This window comes from Bufo bufo, chromosome 8, assembly GCF_905171765.1.
Source record: "Bufo bufo chromosome 8, aBufBuf1.1, whole genome shotgun sequence".
NCBI classification, from domain to species: domain Eukaryota; kingdom Metazoa; phylum Chordata; class Amphibia; order Anura; family Bufonidae; genus Bufo; species Bufo bufo.
Window position 1 is genome coordinate 15,493,090 of NC_053396.1, and position 26,734 is coordinate 15,519,823.

Consider the following 26,734-nt stretch of genomic DNA (forward strand, 5'->3'; position numbering starts at 1 on the left):
TTGGTTATTGCGTAGCATTTAGTACTGTTTTTATTATATATTTTTTTTCCACCCTTTTCCCAGGATTTGAGAAGCTCTGAGCAAAGTACAATGTGTCTAAATTCCTTTTCTTCAAATTTTCTCTCTGGCGTTTTATTTTTAGAACATGCCAAATGTGCGGGACCACGACGCTTCGGTGTACCTCCGTCTCCAAGGTGACGCGTTGTCAGTGGGAGGATATGAGTCAAACCCTATATTCTGGGAAGAGGTGAGACGCTGATTGCTGTCACATACATAAGACAAAGTGAGATGAGCAACAGTGTACCTACCTCTCCCAGTCAGTGACCGTTATTGTCAGTTAATATTGAAACGCCAGCCTCCCTCCTAAGGATCGCAAATTAAAACGGACTATAAATATTTTGAAGGTTCGAAAGTATTGACCACCTTAAAAACGAAGGGTGCTCTCCAGCTTTTATAAATAAAGTTTATTGAAATGAACTCTGAATATGTTCTATAGGTCTTCCATTCATTTGGTCTTGATTGCCTAGAAAGGGACAGCCCCCGAGGAGCAGCTGTTTTCAATAAACTTTATTTATGTAAATGTGAAGACGTCCAGATGACCGTATACATAGTTACCAACGGTCTCAAATTTGCAGGGGCTGTCCCTAACTAGTTTGAGCTGTCCCAAGCCAAAAATGGACGGAGTTTATGTAAGCCCCTCCCATACATTGGCAGTACCACCTTGTTTGGGGTTGTTTCAAGGGGTGGGGCCTGTTAGTACCAAATTTACCAACTGCAAAGTTGGTAAGTACTCTAATAAGACAAAAGGACAGAGACAATCCCGTTAAATCATAGGTCAATAATAAGCTGGACAGGATATGAAAAACATGGCAGCTTTTTTCCAGAAACAGCGCCACACCTCTCTCTGGGTCGTGCCTGGTTGTGCAGCTCAGGTCGAGCTGAACTGCAATACCACACATGACCAGTGGATAGGGGTGGCGCTGTTTTAGAAAAGAGCAACCCTGGTTTTCAAACCTTATACAACCCCAAGTTCTGCCTGTTTTCTGTGCTTTTCAGCGATCCTTTGAGGGATACTCAATTTCTATAGAGAATTTATCCCTAAATGTAAAAAAATCCCAGAAAATATGTCAATAAATCCTATTTTTTTAATGTTAACAGGTTTCGGATAAGTTCGCCTTCGGCCTCTTTGATCTGGATTGGGATGTGTTCATGCAACATATCCAGGGGGCGATCAACCGGGTACCTGCCCTGGAGACTACGGGTATTAAATCCACTGTGTGCGGCCCAGGTGAGCACTTACCGGCCTGCATGTTATTTTACCAGCTTAGCTGATTGAATCCTCAGGTTATAGGCATCAGTGTTATCAACAGGGATCAGCATGTCCCAGGTGGACCAACCCCTTTAAGGTGACACTTGAGCAGAAAATTTGGTAGAAATGCGAAAAGCAAATAGGACAATTCCAAATATGGCCACTAGGTGGCAGCAAAAAGCAAGAGCTGTATAGGGCTCATTCTATATATATAGATAGATTGATTATAATTCATAACTTACTATAAATGCACAAGTTTAGCTAAATTTGCGTCACTTGTGCTCAATGCCTTTTGAATTTTTTCCATTTCCAATAAAAATAAATGTTGCTTTTAAAAAAAAATAAAAAGTTGAATTTTGCCCAAGTCACTCTGCAAATCTGTTCACTTTCATTAATCGCCCAGACTCCTCTGTGACAAGTCCACCTAGTCATGCCATGGCGCCCCATAACATTACATAACTGGACGAACGTGCTAGTTAGATGGGTGGCAGACCCAGTGGCATCTGTAATGGACGCCATATTGGTGGGCACTCAACTTTCTCCAAAGCAGAGACTAAGAAATGGTTGAATAGGACGCCTTATGGACTTCGAAATGAGTTTACATGAGGCTTCATGACCATGACAGATCCTTCAAGTAGAGCTCCGATGCCTCCGAGCCTCCCGTCTCTCAGCCGCTGTTCATAAACTGCCTCCTTTGATTCTGCTGGTGGGCCTCTGCTGCCGCCTCCTGCGGGGACATCTTCTGCTTTGGCCACCGATATCTAGGTCACATCTTTCTTCTAACCAAGATGCAACTTGACATGAACACTGGAGATGCTCTGGCCCAGGCAAATGCAATGACGGATGGAGGTGTAGGAGGCGGCAGACGGGTCTCTATTATACATGTCGTCGTGACCAAGCAGCTGCCCAAGAAATACAAAAAAAAGCTAAAATATTCATCGTCCTCCTCTCGTCACCTGGAGATAGTCTTCATTAAAGGGCAATGACACCCAATATTGCACAGTCTGTCCCATGAGTATGGGTTTTCCACCTCCAGGTCATGGCCGCCACTTTGGAGACAACTAAATGGTTCCCTTGCTCATAAGGTCCTTTCTTACCTCGTATGCCCTCTTGTAGGCTGTTTTCATACAGTCAGTGTTTCATCCGTTATTTTGAGCCAAAACCAGGTACTGGTCAAAAACACAAAATAGGTGCAGACCTTGTTATTATACCTTATCTCGGCTTTAGGCCTCATGCACACGAACGTAGGCCAAGTTTAGGGCAGAAAGGACATCATTCCTGTGCTTTCAATATGTCCGTTCTGCAAAAAGATAGAATATGTGTGCAAATGGTAGACCACGGACCCCCTGAAGTCAAAGGTTCCGCGGAGGGTACACGGACTGTATCCACCACAAAACAGACACGGTCATGTGTATGAGGCCTAAAACAGAGATAAGGTTTGTACCTGTTCAGTGTTTTTGACCTGTACCTGGTTTTGGCTCAAAATAACTGATGAAACACTGACCAAACACTGACTGTGTGAAAGTTGAAGTTGACATTAAAGGAGGGATCAGCTTCCCTCATCTGCTACATCACCCGTGAACTGCTGACAGCTCCCTGCCTTCCTCGAGGCACATCTCTGCTTAGGCTGTGATCTCCATTGATAGGGTCAACACGAGAGGTGGATTTCCAAGATTACTGACCGCACCCCACAGAGTCCATTTTGGGTTATGGGTGCCAACAGTTTTGTGTAATTTGACGTACTGATGGACTGAACTGCTGACACCCTACACACTCAGCCGATCCAGGCTCTGTCTTGGTCCATCGCCCCCATCAGTGACCCTCAACGCCCTTGTATCTTGCTTCCTGTTTACGGACACTGTAATAACTCTTCCTCTCCATTTCCCAGAATCCTTCACTGCGGACCACAAGCCGCTCTTAGGTGAATCTCCTGAAGTCCGAGGCTTTTTCCTGGGCTGTGGATTCAATAGCGCAGGTAATGGAGCCAGAAGGTGCAGATCTGGTACGAGCAACTCTGCCCGTTAAAAAACAATCATGGACCATGTCACCGTGAGTTAAAGGGGTTCTCCAGGATTAGAAATACATGGCAGTTTCCTTCCCGTAGTGGCGCCTCTCCATGGGTTGTGTCTGGTACTGCCGTTTGACTTTAATTTGTAATGAATGGGTTTAAGCTGTAATAACATGTGCGACCTGTGGTCAGGTGTGGAGCTGTTTTTAGAAAGAAATCTTATCTAATTGTGTGCATCCATGGTTCTCCACATCTTGAAGGCCATTGGAAGATGTGGACCCAGTGGGTCACTATGGGTTTAGAGCTAAACCAGGGATTGGCGTCTAAAGGATTGTGAGCTCTTCGTCCTTACCCTCTGCAAGGAGATCCCCGGGTCACTCCCCTCATAGTAGTCTCAATTAGCAATGGGGGGATCAGTGGGGTAACTAGAAGCTCCTGAGCCCCTGTGAAAGATCTGTACCAGGGCCTTCACCATGCATGTGCCATTTTTAGTACTGTCCTCCACCCTAGGCCCTGGTTGCACCTGCTACCCGCTATAGCTATACCCTTGGAAATTATGCCATAGCTCAGCGAAAGGGGGTGTAGTTTGCATAAATTTACCCCATAGTGGGCGTTTCTTTGCATCCCACCTTATTTTATACTATGTAATGACATGTGAGCCTCCTCGATGCTCTACACATGGCCATTAGTTTGTTAGTGAGTGCAGCCAACTCCTCTGGTGTACCCCAACCTGCTGCTCTCCAGACAATGCAAAACTACAACTCCCAGCATGCTCTGACAGCTGTCAGTAGTGCTGCCGTTGTCAGTTTGGAGAGCCACAGGTTGGCAAAAAACCTTCTATAGGGCATCTTCTAGATGTGTTCATATGAAAGGAACTCTCCGTCCCCGATTCCAGCCTTGAGGCACAATGAATAATTTGGTGGGATCAGCCATTTTGGCGGCCGGCGTAGCTTGGATAGCATGTCTGCTCTGTTTCCAGTACGTTTCACTGACCTTGAATCACAGATTAATTACTGGGAATCAATGTAAAGACGTATTTCTTGTGACGGCTCCTGTGGTTTCCTCAGGTATGATGTTGGGAGGAGGATGCGGGAAGGAGCTTGCTCACTGGATTATTCATGGTCGCCCAGAGAAAGACATGTACGGCTATGACATCAGGTGAGATAAGAGTCTGCTGAGGACCGCCACTGATTTAACGCATGTCTAGATCGGGAGTCTAGATCTTGCATCTCTTATTCCACTCTAAAATAAATATCCTGTTACATTTCGGTTGCTGTAACAAGTGATTTTGACGAGTAGGAGCAGTAGTCATCTGACAGCAGCTCCATTCTATGAGCACCACTTTTGCAGGGAAGAAGCCAACAGGATCTTGGTTCCTTCGTTCTTGTTATCAGAGGAGGTCCCAGGAGTTGGACCCCAACTGGTTGTAACAAACTCATGGCAAATGGCAGCGGAGAGGGGAAGTAACAGTAGTCATCTGACGGCAGCTCCATTCTTTATTCAGGGAAAGAGCCAAGGGGATCTAGGTCCCTTCGTTCTTGTGATCAGAGGTGGTCTCAGGAGTTGGACCACCACTGGTTGCAACGTTATGGCAAATGGTAGCTGTAAGGAGAAGGAGCAGTAGTCATCTGACAGCAGCTTCATACTGTGATGAGAAGCGGCTGCAGAGAGAGCCGCTTTTGCAGGGAAGGAGCAAAAGAGATCTCAAACCCTTCGTTCTTGTGATCAGAGGAGGTTTCAGAAGTCGAATCCCACTGGTCGTAGTGAACTTATGGCAAATAGCAGCTTTTTGAGGAAGGAGCAGTAGTCATCTGACAGCAGCTCCATTCTGTCATGAGAAGCAGCTGCTGAGAGCGCTGCTTGTGCAGGGAAGGAGCCAAAATGATCTCGGTCCCGTCTGTCTTGTCATTAGAGGATTCTAACCCCCCCCCCACTGGTCGTAACGTTTTGGCAAATGGTAGCTGTGAAGAAAAGGAGCAGTAGTCATCTGACAGCAGCTTCATTCTGTGATGAGAAGCAGCTCTGAGAGCACCACTTTTTTTGCACGAAACGAGCCAACAGAATCTCGTTCCCTTCGTTCTTCTGATCAGATGAGGTCTCGGGAGTCAAAGCCCACTGGTCATCAGTGGACACCTGATTCCAGGGACTCCGAAGGGACCCTCGGTCCCTACATTTTTGTGATTGGCGGAGGTCCCAGAAGTCGGACTCCCGCTTATCGTAATGTTATGTCATATGGCAACAGTGAGGTGAAGGAGGAGTAGTCATCTGTAAAGAGCGTCTGCCATCTGACAGCCTCTTCACTTTTGGGATTTTCATGAGTGAGCGTTTTTACACAGGGGTGAGTGTGTGACCCACCTACCCACTTTTAGGCAGCACGGCGGCATATTATAAAGCCTGGCAGGTTGCTGTTATCAGTCATCATAGTAATATGGGCCCATCCCAATTTTACCTATGGGGCCTCATGGTTACTTCTGAAAACATCTTAGGTGGAGAACCAGACTTCTTCCCCCTGTGTCTTAAAGGGGTTGTCCAGGATTAGGAGAAAGGATTTTTTATTTTAGTTTTGAAACCGCACCCCTCTCGTCTGATGGACTGTGCCTGGTATTGGAGTTCAGCCTCATTCACTACATTTTTTTGTGGTCTAATCCTGGACGACCCCTGTTTTCAACTTAATGGGAATGAAGCTTAATTACTGTATCGTTCGGCAACTTTAACGTTCTTTAACAGTTCTGCTTGCTGACAGTAAATAGAAACCCGTCCAAAGTGTGAAAACCAACTTTGGGCTGCTCACAGCTTCAAGAGAAAGTCCTGATAGACGGTAACCAGGTGACTCAAGTTTCCATTCACTGACAGCAAGGAAGGAACGGAAACGCAAAGTATATTAGAAAATTGCCAAATAATCCTCACTTATCCGTATCTACTCCTTGTCCCTCGACTCCTTTGTATTGAAATCCCATTATGGGCGAGCTGCGGATATTAATTATAACAGCGCAGCCGTTAATTATTACCCCGCTCCTCCAGTACTCCTTCACCCTCTTGGCCTCTTGATCTCTCCATTGTGACGCATCTGCAGGCCCCTGTGATTACTTCTTTTGCAGTGGCCGGACAGCGCCAGGCGGCAAACACATGACACGCTAAAACTTGTCATTAAAACTATTTCTGCCATCTAATTATGCCACGGGCTAATTACGGAGGTGAGAGGAATAAATGGAGGAGGAGGAGACGGCTCAGGACTGATGTCCTTCCACCAGTGACAATCCACCGCCGGAGCCCAGGAAGTGCTATAAAGGAGATGCGACAATTACCGTCACTTTTATCCCATTCCCAGGATGCTTTTAGTCACGGGTGAGCGCGGCCATTCTCTCCTCAAGGTTAACATGATCTAAAACCGTAGATAATAATGATAATTACATCACACAATATGGCATAGAGTGACGGCACAATGCCGGGGTCAATCACGCTTCAGGTTGGTTTAGTCACAGTCGGGTTTTCGTAGATTCTCCGAGCACCAGATATTGAGTCTATTGTCAAGCGCTTATAAATGAGAATATCATACTTGCCAACTTTTGAGAAGTGATATCTGAAGTTTTTGAGAAGGAATGTATTGACTATGGCGCCATGTTCAAATTTATATATATATTTTTTATTATAAACCCCATCAATTTAAATAGGGCAGGCCCCCAACATAAAGCACTTGGATTACAAGTAGTGTATACGACTCCATTCTCCCACCCTAAAATTATTACAGACCCCAGACCTCCGAAATAGATACAGATCCTACACCATGCCCTCTTAAATAAATGAGGACCTCAGACCAGAACCCATAAATGAATACAGACCGCAGAACAGACACTGTAAATGAATATAAACCCCAGACTACATCACCTAAGTAAATGCAGACCAGACCCCCTATACATATACAGACCCCAGAATTGAACCTGAAACGCATACAGCCCCCCAGACCAGTCCCCATAAAAAAAATAGAGACCCCAGACCAGACTCCTTGTATACATATAGAATTGAACCTGAAACAAATTCAGACCCCCAGACTAGTCCCCTTAAACAAATACTGACCCCAGACCAGACCCCCTAAATACATGCAGACCAGTTCCCCTAAATAAATACAGACCCCAGACCACCTAAATAAATGCAGACCAGACAACTAAACTAATACAGCACACTGGAACCCCATATCAAATACAGACCCCCACCAGCCAGACCCTCTAAATACATACAGATCCCAAACCAATCCCCCTGAATAAATACAGACCCTAGACAAGAATCCATAAATAAATACATACCCCCAAACTGGATCCCCTTAGGAAATAAATACCCCAAACAAATCCCCTAAATACATGCAGATGCTAGACCAGACCCCCTAAGCTAATACAGACCCTAGACTGGAACCCTAATCTAATACAAACCCCTGACCAAACCCTCTACGTAAATACAGACCCCTTACTAGATCACCTAAAAAAATACAGACCCCAGACTAGACCACCTAGATATAGACCCCAGTCTAGACCACCTAGATAAATACAGACCCTGACTAGACCACCTATATAAATACAAACCCCAGTCTAGACCACCTAGATAAATACAGACCCTGACTAGACCACCTATATAAATACAAACCCCAGTCTAGACCACCGGAAAAAAAAAGCCCTAAACAAATACAGACCCCAGACCAGAACCCCTAAATTAATAAAGTCACCTAGTGGAATTGAGCAACTAACAGATAAGTATGGGCCCTTCTTTCTAACTGTAGCCTGGACCTTTGACCACAGTATCACCCGTACAGCCCTGATGGAGTGCAGCATATCGGGACAGTCTCCCCATGATGTTTTTGTCTGTATTGATACGTTTCATAGGCACTATACATTCCTACGGGAAGATTTTATTAATCTTGAAAGACCAATAAACCGAAAATTGGAACTATCCATGAAAGAAGTAGGGCACCAGACAAGCATGGGCAGATGCTCGAATCCACTTTTTTCTAGCCAAGGACTCTTTATAACCCAAAGACACACACTTAGAAGGGAGAGGCATGTTCCTTGGCTAGGGGTTGCCAATAGGTCACTCGGTTAGATCAGGGAATTAGGTCTTTGGCCGTGGTGAAGGAAAGCTGGGTATAACTCTACTACTCCATGCCTGATATTTTGTCCCTTGTGGGCACTGGTAGATGCCAATTTAAGGGAATATTATTTAACCTCTTGTCTTTTTATACTTCAGGAGATTCCATCATTCCTTAACTAATCACAACCGTTGGATCCGTGAGAGGAGCCATGAGTCTTATGCCAAAAACTACTCTGTAGTTTTCCCGTATGATGAACCGCTGGCTGCTAGGGGCATGCGGACGGATCCCTTGTATGAGGTAATAGGGGCAACTCTTCTACGAATAAGTCATTCCAAAACATGAGAGCAAAGGGGCCACCGTTGCTAGACCCTGACATGGTGAATGTGGGGTAGTGGTGGCATAGACCCGTCCAATTGTCCCACAAGGCTTCCTCACTTCCATATACCACCCCATACATGTCTCATTTCTGGGTAACCTCCTTGTCTTGGTTTATTTATGGAAAAAATACACCAAAAATTTGACTATAGAATTATTTCTAGATAATTTTGAAGTCTTCGGTGTATAATAACACGCTGACAATGTACTCATATCATTGAACGTCTTCCCCGTGGTGTCATCTGCTAGATCCCTGCATTCCCAGTAAAACGGGGTTAGCCGGTCTCCCGGTAACTGGTATATTTTAGGATGGTTGCTAAGCATCTCGGGCACGACGTGATTGATCGTTAGGATTGCCAAGAGCCTCCTGCTGCATCTGCCTAAAGTTAAAAGCCACATAAGTTGGGATATTTATAACACCATTATTTTCTGTTATCGTGCTTGTATGCCTTTATATAGCTAGTGATAAGGTATGTATATATGCAGCATGCGAGCCCGCAGGGGGAGGCATGGGGCACAGAGGATGGGAGTGGTGGCAATGGCAATGAGGGTGGTTGGAGTCCTCACGGGAGGCCTCACCCTGCAGTTATGGGAGGAGCTCAACTCTTCTTTCCCTTTGGGCAGACCCTGGTTTTGAGGGCTCCTACCTGATGTTGGATGAGGTGCCCTTGGTGTCATTGGGTCTTGGGGTGCAAGGCAGGGCTCCCTCGAGGTACCTGCAAAGAGGGCAATACAGATGCTGGTTTTAGGGGTAACAAGTCCACTGTACTTTACTGAGGCACCTTGGGCATACGTCAAATACAGGCACCTGCAAAATTAAGTTTAGCCTTTCCAAGTTACAGATTTCCCAAGGCTGTATATAGAGATGTTGGCCATACAATAAATGCCTCTCTGAGTCTTTCACCAATTAATCCAAGCAATTTACCAATTTGGCCAAGCGGTGCAATTTCTCTCTCAATATCTCTGCAATGCCCAACTGCGGGGTCCAGTCCTAGATCAAGATGACCTGTTCGTCTCTGTAGTGTGGTGGGCACCAGAAGCAGTATAACTCAAACCATGTGCAATGAAGAGGCCCAAGTGAGACTGAGTTGCAATACTAGATACAACCCAAAGACAATAATGGCGCTGTTTTGGGGGAATAAAAAATCATTCCCTGATAACATTTCCAGTGTATGGTATATCCTTTCTACAGGAACTGGTCCAGGAAGGCTGTGTATTCCAGGAGAGGCATGGCTGGGAACGGCCTGGGTGGTTTAATCCAGAAGGTCCAGCTCCGGTAAGTTCAGTTGTCTTCATAACCCCCCCCAGTGGGCACCCAACAATTTGGTCAGTGCAGGATGGTCCCCAATGTCAAGTTCTTGAAGGGCTGAAGAGCAGCTTGTACAAAGAAGTCATATTTCACATGGCTTCAATATGGTCACATTTTAGGGTCCATAGCCCAGACCCTGTGGTGCTACTGAAATGAACGTTGATTATCATAGGGTTGTATAATGACAACTGGTGGTCCATGATGGACACCAAGGATGCTTGATGGACCTCATTGACGTCATTATGTTTCTTCCAAAAAAATTATAGAATCTGTGATGGCTTCTCCAATGCAGATGTGAACATAGCCTAATCGGTATGCCTAATGATGAACAGCTGTCCGCTCCTGGGATTATCATCAGTAATCACGTTGAAATAGGGAAGGGTCATCCTTACTATGATATTAATAGGACCACTTTTTGTATAGGTTCAAGACTATGATTACTATGGCGCCTACGGTCTTCAGCAACACGAAAACTACACCTACAGTCAACTCCTGGAAAAAGAGTACACCTTTGACTTCCCCCCTCACCACGATGTGGTAAGTGATTGCTCTAAGAAACTTTAACTTTAATTGGAAGTTGGGCATGTCCTTTCCATAGACATGATGGGGAGATTAGGAGTGGACATCTCATAGGTCCATCAGGGAAAGATGAGTTAGAGGGGTTGTCCTACAGTAAAACCTATCACCTATCCACAGGGCAGGTCTGACTGCTGGGGGTATCACCAAATAGCTGGACTCATATGAATAGGTTACATCACCTGGACATCTTATTCCAGTCTAAATTTATAATTTCTCCAAAAAAAGAAAAGTCCCTCAGATGACAAAAAGCTCCCAAAATCCACACATGGTTGAATGTTCTTCATGAATTGCTCCAGATGTTCATATTCACCAAGGAAAAATGTCCGTGTTGGGCTTATCTCTGCTTGCAGGTGACCAGCAGGAGCTGATGTATTTTTACCCCGTGTTCTCTTTTTTTCTTGTTCTGTCTTCTTTGTCCCTAAAAATAGTATTTTCAAATTATTCTGTTCCCTTTTCATTTAAATCACCGCTTTTCTCGCTCTTTCTTTTCTCATCCTCACCCTGCCTGGGTAAATTATGCAGCTCGTAGATTGTAAAGCATTTGATCTGTGTGTTTTTTTTTTTGTGGTTTTTTTTTTTTCTGCAGACAATTTTTTGCTTTAAGAATGCGAAAATCAAAGACCAGCTTCAGCAGGGTGACGTGGAGATCTCTGAGTCTCTGACCCTCACACGCCCCCTCCCCCCCCCCCCCCCCCCCCCCCCCCCGGACTCTAAAAATGCCACCTTGCAGTGAATGTCTACCATATTGTTTGTAGGTCTAACATTCAATGCTAATGACACAAAGCTCCAACCTTCCAGGCTTTCACTGTGTTTTTATTAACCCATTCTACACCATATATTAAAATTTTAACCCCACAGGACAACCCCCTTAAACATCCATAGGTTAGGACATCAATGTTTGACCAATAGAGTTCTAGACATAAACAACGAAGAGGACTTCCTGTGAGTGCATCTGCCCCATTGAGGCCCTAACCTAGGGATAAACTACCAACAAGTCAACCCCTTTAATGAATCTTAGTATACCATAGTGCAAGCACCCCAAATTTTGCCATTTGCTTTCCTCATTCTATAGACCCCCCTTTTAAAATGATTATATTTTTATGTTTTTTTTTGTTTGTTTTTTTTAAACTTTTTGTTTGTTTTTGGATTACCTTGCAACCAAAATTCTTCACCGGTAAAGGATCCCGCGTGGGAGTCCTTGACACGCCGCAGTTCTGTCTGCTGAGAGGACTGCTAGAGAGATGGGATGAGTTAATAATGCACTTATTCTGACAAGCTTCTGTGCCAGCGATCCCTGGCAGCGTCTCTCGGCATCTCAGCGTAGATGAGGCACAGCCTGTGTTGAGGAAAAAGCGTGTTCCATGACAGGATGACAAACCCCTTACAGATCTCCATTATAATTAGCCGTCCAGAAGCTCTCGCTAGGACTGTCACATACTGGAGATTGGGGAAGCGCTCGCTTTACAATCTCAAGGATGCTTTTGGACTTTTATCTGCTCCTCTTGATTAAGATGATTGGGGTCCAAGCTCGGAGACTCATGAAAGGGTTACTTTTTTGAGATTTTTTTTACCCACCTGACAAACTTTGGGAATGAGTCACTGTAGAGTTTATTTCCATCTCTAGTTGTTCTACTCACTGTGGAAAGCTCAGAATATCTTCTACCCTCCCCCCCTCCCCCTTCCACCGATGTTCATCTGTTGTGTTTGACGTGCTGTCATTTTTAGATCAGGAAAGAATGTGTTATGTGCAGGAAAGCGGCGGCTGTCTTCAACATGTCCTACTTTGGAAAGTTCTACCTAGTTGGGTCGGATGCAAAGAAGGCGGCTAACTGGCTGTTTACTGCGAACATCAACAAGAATCCAGGTAGACAATCAACCTGAGAATGGAGAGAAGAACCGTCATACCTCCTCATGTATGGTCCAGACCAGCACGTAATGCACAGTTGGCCTAATGTTAAGATGTTGGTATATTCTACCTCCAAAAGGACACCTCTAACCAGTTTAGATGGACATTTTCTGTGACGGGACTTGCTGTCCAGTACAGATCTACTTGTTGACTGGTGTAGAAAGGAAAGATTTAAGCTGCTGTCATGTGACAGCCGCTCCATTCCCTATTAGCAGAAGGATCATAGTATCATCCTTCTACATGATCTTCAAGTATCCTATTATTCCTTCTCTCAGCAAGGGATTCAGCACCGTTTTTGACAGCTTCTTGCCTCCCTTGGCTTGCCTTGTTCTAGCTTAGGGGTCAGCAACCTCTGCCACCCCAACTGTTGTGAAACTACGACTCCCAGCATGCTCCTTTTACCTCTAAGGGAGTTCCAAGAACAGTTGAGCAAGTTGTAGTATCACAACAGCTGGAGGAGTGGAGAATTCTGACCTCTGCTCTAGCTGTATCCGAAGGTATTTGCTATGTCTAGTCTAACCCAATCGACTATACTGAGCCTTGTGTCCAATACGTATGGTGCCCCTTTCATGACATCCCAGTGGTATATAATTGTCCGAAGAATTTGCTGATGACCCATTGGGATATGCACTGCCTAAGCTGTAGAATATAGTGTGTACATTCTCTGATGATAGTCCGTTTTATCCCACATGTAGGTTCAACCGTTTATACTTGCATGTTGAACAAGAGGGGAGGAACAGAGAGTGACCTTACCGTCAGCGTCCTTGCACCAGAAGGTTCTCCATTGCCTCTTGCACCAGAATTTGAAGGTGGGCATACAAGACACGAGGTCCAGACACGCATACCAACTTTCCAATTTGACTACTTCTATTGAAACCCCCATAGCTACGCCCCTGTATATAATAAACCAACCCCTCCTCTTTGTGTGGATTCCCAATTGACCACGCAGTGCCACCAAAAAACATGGCTCTAGTGATACTTTCTAGAATTATTAATGTGTGTTTTGGATCTAGTCAGAGGTTGGGGGACTAAAAGCCAAAACGACCCACACTGTTTGTGTATATTGTTGCTTCCGAGAGGGATGCAGGGCTCGTCTTATTAGACCTTCAGCAACCCACTTGCCATTTTCAGACAGTTCTCGTAATTTCATCCAATATAATACCACCAAACAATATGCAGTATCCAAATAATACTCCCTTTAAGGTCACATAAAAAAAGTGCCATATAGTTCTCACATACTAGCACACACCACTAAATGATACAGGACCCTCTGGTAAACAGGGGCCCTAGGCAATTGCCTAGTTTGCCATCTTTTAAAAGCCTCCCTTAGAGGTATGATTTGTTAATAGGACTCACCTTCCATGACCTATAGCAGTGACATAGCCTGCCCCTGTGCCAAGTATTTCCCTTTATATTAATCAGTGTGCTACTAATTGTGTTGATGCCACATTTCCAGTGCATTGTCACCCGTTTCTGCTGGATGAGATGAAACGCAAGAGTTACAGACGATTCCTATTAGTTGCCACAGTTCCCATATGCGGCTCCGTTGACCTCTGATCCCTGGTTCTCTCTTCAGTCGTTGGCTTTGAAGCTCTCGTTCCGATGTCTGTTTCTTATCACAGCTGATAGGGACATCTAGCGATACAGTTTACTTTATTTATAGCCGGTTTAGGCTCAGCCCGCCGTTGTACATTATTTTTATATACTGATACATGTCCTAGTTTAACTTTACACTTAACTGTAGTTCACAAACTAAATGTATCTGAAAGGAATGCACTCCAAACACTAGGCGATGATAGCCTGAATTACAAGGAATGGGCTTGAGGCATGGTGGCTCCTTTGGCTTGCTTCTGATGCACGACCTACGGCACCATAAGGAACTGAACTGAGGAGGAGCCCCAAAATCGGTAGATCTTTAGGAGTTCAAGGTTCAGAGAATTTTGGAGATGTTTCCATCATCGCGTCATGAATGGTGGCAAGGTGACAACCTCACATGAAGAAACATGGGTTTTCCTAGCAATTAGTAAAAATATGGGTAAGATACCAAATATTTGGATGTCTTAACGTGTAAACTTAGGTAGTCTTCTTCACAGGTGAAGCTTACTATCTGGCCATCGGTGGAGCTGTCGCTCAACACAACTGGAGCCACATCAACAACGTCCTGCAAGACGAGAAGTTCAAGTGCAAGTTGATTGACTGTTCTGAAGATATGGGGATGATAAGCATTCAGGGGCCTCTCAGGTAGGTTGTAAAGACTTGGATCATGTATGACTTTGCTGCCACCCTATGGAAATATGACCAAGGAAAGTTCCTACACGTAGAAGGTCCATGAAGAAGATCTCTACACTCCATTGGGTTCTTCTTAGCTATGTCAGGTCTGAAAACCTGGAACATTTGATAATCTGGCACCTGCTAATGGTGGGTATGGTTGGTAGATGGAGCAGAACCAATGACTCCGAAGACTTCCATGGATCTATGGCTATGTGCTCCCCTGCTCCTGGCCACAAAGCACTGAGGGAAGGGGGGCCCAAGCTGAACTCTCGCACCAGGGCCCATGAGCCTTTAGCTACACCCCTGAATCCCCCTATCTATATACTGTAGGTGGCTTCCTTGGCTAATATGGGTGGTCATACAAATCAGCTAAGGGTGTATTCACAAGGTGTGGTTGTACAGCAAGTTTTGACACAGTCAAGAACCTCATGTCAAAACTGGCATGTATTTTTACCGCAAATTTATGCAGTTCCACAACGAGCACAGAACTCCAGCAGATCACAGTAAGGCTAGGTTCGAATCTGCTCTGTAGTTTCCATATTTTCGTTCCATTATAGTAAACACAAAAATAATGGAAGTGATGGATCCGTCATAAGATGGGCACCCGATGAACCCATTGACTATATAACAGGCCTGTCAAGTGTCCATTGTGGTGTCTGTCATTCTGCTGGACAAAATAGCGCTACTTTGTCCTGCATTTTTCACAGCATTACTGGCTTCTAAGGGAACCTCTGTTGCAAATGTGAATGTAGCCTTAAACCATGTGTGGCAAAAAACTGGATGGAACAGCACAGTAAAAATTCATCTTGGTGTAAATGGTAACTAATCAAGCTGGGGCATTGTGTATGCATATATATACACTACTCACAAAGAGTTAGGGATATTTGGCTTTCGGGTAAAATGTATGGGAAACATGAAAAGTTCCGGCTACAGTGATATTATATCATGAAAGTCAGGCATTTTAAGTGGGTTTTCAATGGGATTCAGGTCTGGAGAAAGTGCAGGCCACTCCATTTGAGGTCCCCCAGTCTCCAGCAGCCGTTCCCTAATGATGCGACCTCGATGAGCTGGCGCATTGTCGTCCATGAAGATGAAATTAGGCCTGTGTTGTTCATGCAGAGGCACAATGACTGCATTGATGATGTTATTCAAGTACTATGGGCTTGTCACTGGACCATTCACATGTAGGACAGTTCTTTATTGACTAGACACACCTGCCCACACTGTAACACCACCACCAAAGGCTCTTCTGGTGACAACAGTGGTTGATGCATAGCGCTGTCCTTGACGTCTCCATCATTTCTGCTCAGCGTGAATCATCAGCACTAAGGCCCACTGGTCCCTTGTCCTGCGTAGCTGCTCCCTGACCCATGCAAGACGATTACGCCTGTGGTCAGGTACCCTTGTGGGTCGTCTAGCATGCAAAATGGTTTTGAATGGTCTGACGGGACACTTGGTTGCCTCTCACCTCCCTTAAATGTGCCTGGAGTTGTGTGGCATTCATCATCCGGTTCTGCAGGGCATTGCTCACAATGGAGCAGTCATCAGTGTGGGATGTGGCCCCTTCTATGCCTTTCTGTGACTCTTCCAGTCTCTTTGTATCTCTGATACAACCTGCTGATGACTCTCTGTGACTCTCTAAGCTCAGTGGCCACTTCCGTCTGAGAACATCCTGCTTGAAGCCTCGCGATGGCGAGGTACTGTTAATCAATTGGCAGGTGTCGTCTTGGTCTCATGATGTCAAAATGTGAACAACATGATGAGGAGGACTGTGTAAGCCCTGTACCAGGGTGGGCTCCCCAGGATACAGCGAAGTCACAGACAAGCTCGCAACTGTTTAAATATCAATTCTAATTGAACCAGGAAATTAATTGGGCGATTCATGGATCAAACTCCTGTTGTGAATTTTGTCATAAGCTTCTTGTTAGAGAACAACAAGTTGTGCAAAAAGTACTGAAACTGAACAGTTGGACATGTGCATGCAAAAGTTTAGAGATGGTCACATTAAGTTCACCTGTAAAGGTTAGAGGGCATTTTAGGTTCATCCTGAAATTTCACCCACAAGCCAAATATCCCTAACTTTTTGTGAGTAATGTCTGTATGTATGTATGTATGTATGTATGTGTGTGTGTGTATGTATATATATATATATATATATATATACAGTACAGACCAAAAGTTTGGACACACCTTCTGATTCAAAGAGTTTTCTTTATTTTCATGACTATGAAAATTGTAGATTCACACTGAAGGCATCAAAACTATGAATTAACACATGTGGAATTATATACATAACAAACAAGTGTGAAACAACTGAAAATATGTCATATTCTAGGAGGTTCTTCAAAGTAGCCATCTTTTGCTTTGATTACTGCTTTGCACACTCTTGGCATTCTCTTGATGAGCTTCAAGAGGTAGTCCCCTGAAATGGTTTTCACTTCACAGGTGTGCCCTGTCAGGTTTAATAAGTGGGATTTCTTGCCTTATAAATGGGGTTGGGACCATCAGTTGCGTTGAGGAGAAGTCAGGTGGATACACAACTGATAGTCCTACTGAATAGACTGTTAGAATTTGTATTATGGCAAGAAAAAAGCAGCTAAGTAAAGAAAAACGAGTGGCCATCATTACTTCAAGAAATGAAGGTCAGTCAGTCAGCCAAAAAATTGGGAAAACTTTGAAATTAAGGGCTATTTGACCATGAAGGAGAGTGATGGGGTGCTGCGCCAGATGACCTGGCCTCCACAGTCACCGGACCTGAACCCAATCGAGATGGTTTGGGGTGAGCTGGACCGCAGAGTGAAGGCAAAAGGGCCAACAAGTGCTAAGCATCTCTGGGAACTCCTTCAAGACTGTTGGAAGACCATTTCAGGTGACTACCTCTTGAAGCTCATCAAGAGAATGCCAAGAGTGTGCAAAGCAGTAATCAAAGCAAAAGGTGGCTACTTTGAAGAACCTAGAATATGACATATTTTCAGTTGTTTCACACTTGTTTGTTATGTATATAATTCCACATGTGTTAATTCATAGTTGTGATGCCTTCATAGTCATGAAAATAAAGAAAACTCTTTGAATGAGAAGGTGTGTCCAAACTTTTGGTCTGTACTGTGTATATATATATATATATATATATATATATATATAATTTGTGCTGCGCCTCTCTCTTCTCTGATGGCGTAGACCGAAATCTTCAGTGTGAAATCTTCAGAATATTTGATGCCCCATCCTTATGGCCGTTTTATGTGACCTGCCACGTCCGCTTAAAATCAGCAAGCCGCTTCCTTCCTGGCAGCCCCACAGTCCAAATCTTTTCCTACTCGTATCAATCTTTAATGCGTGTGGCTTGCACATGTGTGTGCCTGGAACGAGCAGCCTGTGACAGGGGCGAGGACCAAATATGTCACATTAATTTGATTATTGCTGCCGTCTGCTCCCGGGACTGATCTTATGCCGCTTACCTGAATTCACATGCCTCATTGTCAGCCTTGCGGCAGTAGCCTGCTATGATGAATTATACAGGGAAACAATCAGTATGCCCGGATGGATTTTGGAAAAAGCACCAGCTTCTAATATTGGGTTTGGGAACCTACACTTTAAAGGGGTTCTCCACTTTGGACAATGCCTTTTGTGTTAGCCTGTAAGTTGATCATAGGGGGGGGGGGGGGGGAGTCTCATTGCTGGAAAGCACAGCGATCATCTGTAATCTGTAGAAGATCATTGACATTGAGGGTCATGCCGTATATTTCTGCTACGATGGGAATTGTAGTACTACGTGGGGACCATTCGGATTAATGTCTAAGCATATAATACTGGTATGGATTGGGTTCCCCAGTGTAGAAGCCACTCTTACTTATTGTCTTCTAAATCGTAGGCAGGGGTTCCCAAGCCAGAGACATGAATGGAAAAGAGGGAAGCGGGGGGGGGGGGGGCACTTCAGTAGTAAATTAGATTGTTAGCTCCACTTAACCATCTGTATTCTGTCTTCAGTCGCTCCATTCTTCAACACGTCTTGGATGAAGATCTGAGCAATGAAGCTTTTCCATTCTCCACGCATAAGATTGTCACGGCTGCTGGGTTTAAGGTATGGACTGGGTAGCAGATGTCATTTTCATATCAGCAGGAGAGGGAGAAGGTGCAGATCATGGGGAAGGGGGACTTATATAATTATATTGGACAAGACTCTTGCTACTATAAGCTGAGCAGGTTGTCTCCTGCTGCTCAGACCCCCTGTGATCAGCTGTGATTTGAATCTGAACCTGGCAGCAAATGTTCAATTTCCCTACAGCACCCCCGCAGGATAAACAAAGTATTACTCATTGCCTGTTTGAAATCAATATTCGAGTGAGAGACCAGAGATGTAAACTTCATACAAGTTTAGTTGGTTCAGCCCTACACCCTACTTTTTCCCATACATTGCTATTCTGGGTCTGCAGGTGCTTGCAATTGCTCAGTGACCTCCCTAGCCCCCTAGCAGCTGTACTTTGTTAAAAGCTTCCCTTTTGTAACTCAAATAGGCTCTCGGATCCTCCCCAGCCATATCCTTCCATCCGTCTCCTTGCCTGACTGATCTAATAGTATAATGGAGAAAAGAGCTCCTGGCTTGCCCAGCACAAGACCCTGTGTGCAAAAGAGCTTCAGAAAGTAGGCTTCTGACACAATCTGAAGGACTGAGAGACGAGCGAGGGGTTACGTTAGCATCATCTGCTATGTACGCCGGCTTCTATCACACACCGTAAAGGATTTGTGCATTTTGTACTTCATTTAACTCTGCTGGTAGCAAGAAATTCCTTAACTCCTCGTGGTGTCTCCGTTGCTGGGAGAGAACAGACACAATGAACATTCCCTAAACTATACCTCAATTTGACTCCTGACTGCTTTAACCCCTTAGGGACCGGGCTCATTTTCACCTTAAGGACCAGGCCATTTTTTGCAAATCTGACCAGTGTCAATTTAAGTGGTGAAAACTTTAAAACGCTTTGACTTACCCAGGCCATTCTGAGATTGTTTTTTCGTCACATATTGTACTTCATGACACTGGTAAAATGGAGTAAAAAAAAATTATTTTATAAAATACCAAATTTGGAAATATTTAGAAAAATTAGCAAATTTCAATTTCTCTACTTTTATAATAGATAGTAATACATCCAAAAATGGTTATTTTACATTCCCCATATGTCTACTTCATGTTTGGATCATTTTGGGAATGACATTTTATTTTTTGGGGACGTTACAAGGCTTGGAAGTTTAGAAGCAAATCTTGAAATTTTTCAGAAAATTTTCAAAAACCCACTTTTTAAGGACCAGTTCAGGTCTGAAGTCACTTTGTGAGGCTTACAGAATAGAAACCACCCAAAAATGACCCCATTCTAGAAACTACACCCCTCAAGTTATTCAAAACTGATTTTTAAGGACCAGTTCAGGTCTGAAGTCACTTTGTGAGGCTTACATATTAGAAACCACCCAAAAATTACCCCATTCTAGAAACTACACCCCTCAAGGTATTCAAAACTGATTTTACAAACGTCGTTAACCCTTTAGGTGTTCCACAAGCGTTATTGGCAAATGAAGATGAAATTATAAGAATTAAAATTTTTGGACTAATTTTCCATTTTAATCCATTTTTTCCAGTAACAAAGCAAGGGTTAACAGCCAAACAAAACTCCATATTTATTGCCCCGATTCTGTAGTTTGCAGAAACACCCCATATGTGGCCGTAAACTACTGTACGGGCACACGGTAGGGCGTAGAGAGAAAGGTTCGCCCTGTATTTTTTGGACGGCAGTTTTTGCTGGACTGTTTTTTTTTACACCATGTCCCATTTGAAGCCCCCCTGATGCACCCCTAGAGTAGAAACTCCATAAAAGTGACCCCTCTTTGGAAACTATGGGATAAGGTGGCCGTTTTGTTGGGACTATATTTAGGGGTACATATAATTTTTGGTTGCTCTATATTACATTTTTGTGAGGCAAGGTTATCAAAAATAGAAATTCTGAAATTTCATCTCCATTTGCCATAAACTGTTGAGGAACACCTGAAGGGTTAATAAAGTTAGTAAAATCAGTTTTGAATACCTTGAGGGGTGTAGTTTCTCAGATGGGGTCAATTTTATGGAGTTTATGGGGTGCATCAGGGGGGCTTCAAATGGGACATGGTGCCCAAAAAAAAGGCCATCAAAATCTGCCTTCCAGAAACCATACGGCGTTCCTTTCCTTCTGCGCCCTGCCGTTTGGTCAGTCAGCAGTTTACGACCAGGTCACGGTGTATTTTTATAGAGCAGATTCTTACAGACGCGGCCATACCTAATATGTCTACCACCCACAGGACTCTTAAAGGGAACCTGTCATCAACTTTATGCTGCCCATACTAATAGCAGCATAAAGTAGTGACAGGTGAGTTGATTTCAGCGGTCTGTCGTTTATAAGTTACAAGTAAGTGGTTGCCGAGAACCAACATCACAATCATTGCAGACTGGGCCTGGAGAAGAGTCATGGCCACCTGAGAAGAGTCATGGTTATCCATGAATTCCTGCTCTCCTGCCCACCTGCTGATGACTGACCGGCTTCTACCTAATTTTCTCCATTTCTTTCTAGGAGAGAACTTCTAATCATCAGCAGGTGGAGAGCAGGAGATTAGGAATAACCAGGACTCTTGTCAGGTAGATTTGACTCTTTTCAAGGCCTGGGCTGGAATGATTATGATGCTGGTTCTCGGCAACCACTTACTTTTAGCTGAGGAGTGACACGCCGCTGACATCAGCATTTCTGTCACTATTTTATGCTGCCCTCAGTGAGGTCACCATAAAGTTGATGTCAGGTTCCCTTTAAGTCTATGGGTTGTGTATAGTATTACAGAATTGCTATTTCTCGTGCTGCCAGTTGCTAAGGGTGTCGCTCCTCTCTCTGTCTTCTCCTGTGTGTTGATCTATATGACTAGTGCAAGGGAGGAAGAGGAAGGGGAAGTGGAATGGACCCGTTCAGCCTGCTGTTACAGTGGGACTTTGCTAAAGGCTGGAGAAGTGACTAACAAGTGGCTCCTTCACTGCCCTAGATGCCTAGGGACCTCAAAGAGAGTCCCTACCATAGCCTAGACTACCAGTACCCTTATCATTAGCCCATACACTGCCTTAGAACACCAGGAAATTACCAATTAGCCACCAGGGAGTTTAACATCAGCCCCTGCAATGCTCATACACAACCAAGGGCTTTACTATTATCTCCTACATTGCTCTAGATCACCAAATACATTATTGTTAGTTCCTGTCCTAGAACACCAGGCACTTTCCAATTAGACCTTACATTGCCATAGACCACCAAGGACTTAACCATTAACCCCCACACTACCCTAGACCACCAAGGGCTTTACTATTGGCTAAATTGTTCATGTAGTGGGACACTCATAAAGCCTATGAACTAAGTGAAAGGGCTGCCAAAAATTACAAGGAACCGGCTCTCCAATACACCCTTTATTACACATAAAGGATGGCATCATACACACACTAGAAAAATTATGATTGATGGCCTGCTGGTGATCCTCAAAAACATTAGGAGCAAGGGCCTGCTGGTGACCCTCTAAAACATTATGGGCGAGGGCCTGCTGCGGAGCTGACCATCTAAAACATTATGGGCGAGGGCTTTCTGCCCAGCTGACCATCTAAAACATTATGGGCGAGGGCCTGCTGCTGAGCTGACCATCTAAAACATTATGGGCGAGGGCCTGCTGCTGAGCTGACCATCTAAAACATTATGAGCGAGGGCCTGCTGCCCAGCTGACCATCTAAAACATTAGGGGCGAGGGTCTGCTGCCCAGCTGACCATCTAAAACATTAGGGGCGAGGGCCTGCTGCTGAGCTGACCATCTAAAACATTATGAGCGAGGGCCTGCTGCCCAGCTGACCATCTAAAACATTAGGGGCGAGGGTCTGCTGCCCAGCTGACCATCTAAAACATTAGGGGCGAGGGTCTGCTGCCCAGCTGACCATCTAAAACATTAGGGGCGAGGGCCTGCTGCTGAGCTGACCCTCTACAATATTAGGAGCGAGGGCAACCTAATAAGCATGTTGATATGATGGAGGAGGACGAGAAAAGGAAGATTGAACCATATACCCTTTTTTGTGGTGGAAGGGGTGCATGGGAATACAGCGTATTCAATACACCATAAAAGCCACATTTTAAGTGCCTTTATGTTCAGCCGCTTTCCTCTGGTGGAGTAGAGAAGTCAGGGGCAATCCAGGCCTTGTTCATTTAGATAAGAGTCAACCTGTCAGCATTTCCAGTTGACAAGCGGATGCGCTTATCAGTTATGCCCCCAGCAGCACTAAATAACCGCTCTGACAAAACGCTGGCGGCAGGGCAGGCCAGCACCTCCAAGGCGTAGAGTGCCAATTCGTGCCACGTGTCCAGTTTGGACACAATAGTTGTAAGGCACAGAGGGATCACTGAGGACGCTGACACGGTCTGCTACGTACTCCTTCACCATCTTCCAAAACTTCTCTCTCCTTGTGACACTAGGCCGCGCATAAGGTTGAGGGTGCTGGCGGGGTGTCATGAAAGTGTTGCCTTGTCTCTGTTGGAACTGTCGAGTGTTCCCCTCGTCTCCCCTCCTCAGTTGCCCACGGAACTATGTACTCTGCCACCAGCGTTGTCAGCTGGAAATTTTTGGAGCAGTTTTTCCACAAGGACCTTCTGGTATTGCACCATTTTGCTAGTCCTCTCTACCACAGGAATGAGAGATGAGAAGTTCTCTTGGGTCGAGAAGGGTGAACAACCAGTAATCGGTGTTGGCCAAAATGCGTATAACGTGAAGGTCACAGTAAAGGCAGCATAACATAAAGTCAGCCATCTCCTCTTCCTCCTCTTTGGCCCATCCACGCTGAATAGATGGAATAAACCTGCTGTGGGTACTACCCTCTGTAGCGGAGGCAACCGTCTCCTGCTCCTCCTCATCATCATCCAATTCACGCTGAGAAGACAAACGGAGGGTGGTCTGGCTATCACCCTGTGTACTGTCTTCCCCCATTTCCACCTCTTCCACATGCAAAGCGTCGGCCTTAATTGTGAGCAGCGAGCGTTTGAGTAGACACAGAAGTGGGATGGTGACGCTGATAATAGCGTTATCGCCGCTCACCATCTGTGTTGATTCCACAAAGTTGCATAAAACCTTACAGAGGTCCGACATCCATGCCCACTCGTCGCTTGTGAAGAGCGGAAGCTGACTGGAAAGGCGACTACCATGTTGCAGCTGGTATTCCACTACTGCCCTCTGCTGCTCACAAAGCCTGGCCAACATGTGGAACGTGGAGTTCCAGCGCGTGGTCACGTCACACAACAGTCGGTGAGCAGCTGTAGATGACTTTCGGAAATGGGCACACACGCGGCGCAACTTTACCAGTAGCTCAGGCAAATTGGGGTAGGTTATGAGAAACCGCTGAACCACTAAGTTGAACACGTGGGCTAGGCATGGGATGTGTGTGAGCTTGCCGAGCTCCAAAGCCGCCACAAAGTTACGGCCATTATCAGACACAACCATGCCTGGTTGTAGGTTGAGTGGTGAGAGCCACAGCTCAGTCTAGTCCCTTATCCCCTGCCACAGCTCTGCGGCGGTGTGCTGTTTGTCACCTAAGCAAATTAGTTTCAGCTCGGCCTGTGGCCGCTTCCCCACTGCAGTGCTACACTGCTTCCAGCTACTGACTGGTGCTGCAAGATGAGAATTCAGAGGTGGAAGTGGAGGAGGAGAAGGGGGGGGGGTTGCAGCCACTAATGTAGGTGGTGGCGGAAATCCTGATGGAAGTAGGGCCCGCAATCCTTGGCGTCGGTAGCACCTGTGCTATCCCAGGGTACGACTCACTCCCGGCCTCCACAACGTTCACTCAGTGTGCTGTCAGGAAAATGTAGCGTCCCTGGCCGTCAGTCGTTAAGTGGACCTTCCCAATAACTGTGTTGGTCATGGCATGGGTGCATGGACGCCGCCATCAGGCTGTGGAAAGCCTCGGTGTCCACAAGCCTAAATAGCAACATTTCCATGGCCAGCAATTGGGAAAGTTGCGCATTAAGTGCTATGGCCTCTGGGTGGGTGGCTGGGTATTTGCACTTTCGTTCAAAGGCCTGGGGTATGGACATCTGTACACTGCGCTGGGACACAGAAGTGGATGTGCTAGCTGATGGTGTTTGCAAGGGTCCAGGGCGGGAGGCATCCGGGCCTGCGTCTTGGACAGGGGATTGGCCAGCACGTAACACAGGGGAAGAGGAGGCAGTGGTGTGACCCGCAGACACTGATTGTGGACCCAGACGTTCGGCCCACCTATTAGGGTGCTTTGATGCCATGTGGTGGATCATGGTGGTGGTGGTGAGGTTGCTAGTGTTCACGCCCCTGCTCATTTTGGTACGGCACAGGTTGCAAATGACAATTCTTTTATTGTCCGCACTTTCCTCAATAAAGCGCCAGACTGCGGAACACCTACCCCTTGGCAAGGGAGATTGCCACAAGGGGGTGCTCCGGGGAACAGTTGCGGGCCTGTTTGGTGTGGCCTGCCTTCTCCCTTTTGCCACCCTACTGCCTCTTCCAGCCTGTTACGGTGCTGCGGATCCCTCCCCCTCTGTATGGCTGTCCTCACTCGACTTGCCACTTTCCCAGGTTGGGTCAGTGACTTCATCGTCCACCACCTCCTCTTCCACTTCCTCACTCTGCTCATCCTCGTGACTTGTTGACCTAACAACAACCTCAGTTATTGACAACTGTGTCTCATCCTCATCATCAACCTCTTGAGACACTAATTGCCGTTGACTTATTGGCAACTGTGTCTCATCATCATCATCCACCTTTTGAAACACTAATTGCCGTTCCCCACTGTCATCTTCTTGTAACTGTGGATGCTCAAGAGTTTGGGAATCAGTGCACACGATCCCCTCATGTCCCCTTTCAAGCGGGCTTGGCGAGAGGCCCAAATCAAGGTATGGCGATGAAAAGAGCTCCTCGGAATATCCGAGTGTGGGATCACTTGTTTGGCAAGACTCTCCATGGTGAGAGGAAGGAGGATCAGGGTGAGGATTCTGTTGACCAGACTCTTGGCTACTGAGACTGGACTTTGTGGAAGACAAGGTGGTGCTTAACCGACTTGAAGCATTATCTGCTGCAATCCAACCGACCACCTGGTCGCACTGGTCTGACTTCGAGAGTGGTGTCCTGCAAACTGGGACATGAAGCTAGGTATCGTGGATGAGTGTGTTTCTTGTGCTCTGACAGCAGGCACAGTTTCACCACGCCCAGGGCCACGGCCTCTGCGTGCAACATCAGCATCACGGCCACTTCCCCGTCCCTTACTGCTCGCCTTCTGCATATTAAATGGTATATATGCTTGCAAGTATGTCACACGTACAGTAGCGCAGGTTTTGTAAGTGTATGCGCAAATAAATTAAACTGAATGTCACTGATATTTAGGATGTGCAAACGTTATACAGGAGATGTAGCGCAGGTAATGTCGCTGCTGTCACCAGCGGCTAACGTTATACAGAAGATGTAGCGCAGGTAATGTCGCTGTCTGCAGCGGACAAACAATTGCAAGCTATTTAGCGCAGGTTGCGCTAATAATATATATTGCTGCCAGACACAACAATAGTCCTTAAAATGACTTTTTGGTCTCTAACACCAATCCTGCTTAACAAAAAAAATTCAATTCCCTACTCTATCTGTCCCTTCTACAACACAGCTCTCCCTGACTAAGACTGAGCTTTATAGCACCCGATGACGCCTTCCGGCCAGCCAATCTCTGTAATGCCAGTAACCAACATGGCTACAGCATTAGAGTGAGTGGCAGCACTTACCTGCACGTTTATTGGCTGCGTAGCAGCCAACAAACGTGTGGGGAGGAGACTCGAGCATCGCGATGCTCGAGCCGAACTGGTGTTCAG

General features: G+C 45.6%; 1 protein-coding gene across 1 annotated transcript in view; it reads left to right on the forward strand.

Moving 5' to 3' along the window:
• Positions 1 to 26,734, forward strand: part of SARDH (sarcosine dehydrogenase) — a 59,409-nt gene that overhangs the window by 17,584 nt on the left and 15,091 nt on the right. The window contains exons 7-17 of the mRNA XM_040406448.1: positions 143 to 247; positions 1,159 to 1,288; positions 3,198 to 3,284; positions 4,385 to 4,475; positions 8,550 to 8,691; positions 9,962 to 10,045; positions 10,502 to 10,615; positions 12,383 to 12,521; positions 13,259 to 13,372; positions 14,657 to 14,804; positions 18,819 to 18,912. Of these exons, the coding sequence (XP_040262382.1) occupies positions 143 to 247; positions 1,159 to 1,288; positions 3,198 to 3,284; positions 4,385 to 4,475; positions 8,550 to 8,691; positions 9,962 to 10,045; positions 10,502 to 10,615; positions 12,383 to 12,521; positions 13,259 to 13,372; positions 14,657 to 14,804; positions 18,819 to 18,912 (1,248 nt within the window). The remainder of the gene's footprint in view (positions 1 to 142; positions 248 to 1,158; positions 1,289 to 3,197; positions 3,285 to 4,384; positions 4,476 to 8,549; positions 8,692 to 9,961; positions 10,046 to 10,501; positions 10,616 to 12,382; positions 12,522 to 13,258; positions 13,373 to 14,656; positions 14,805 to 18,818; positions 18,913 to 26,734) is intronic.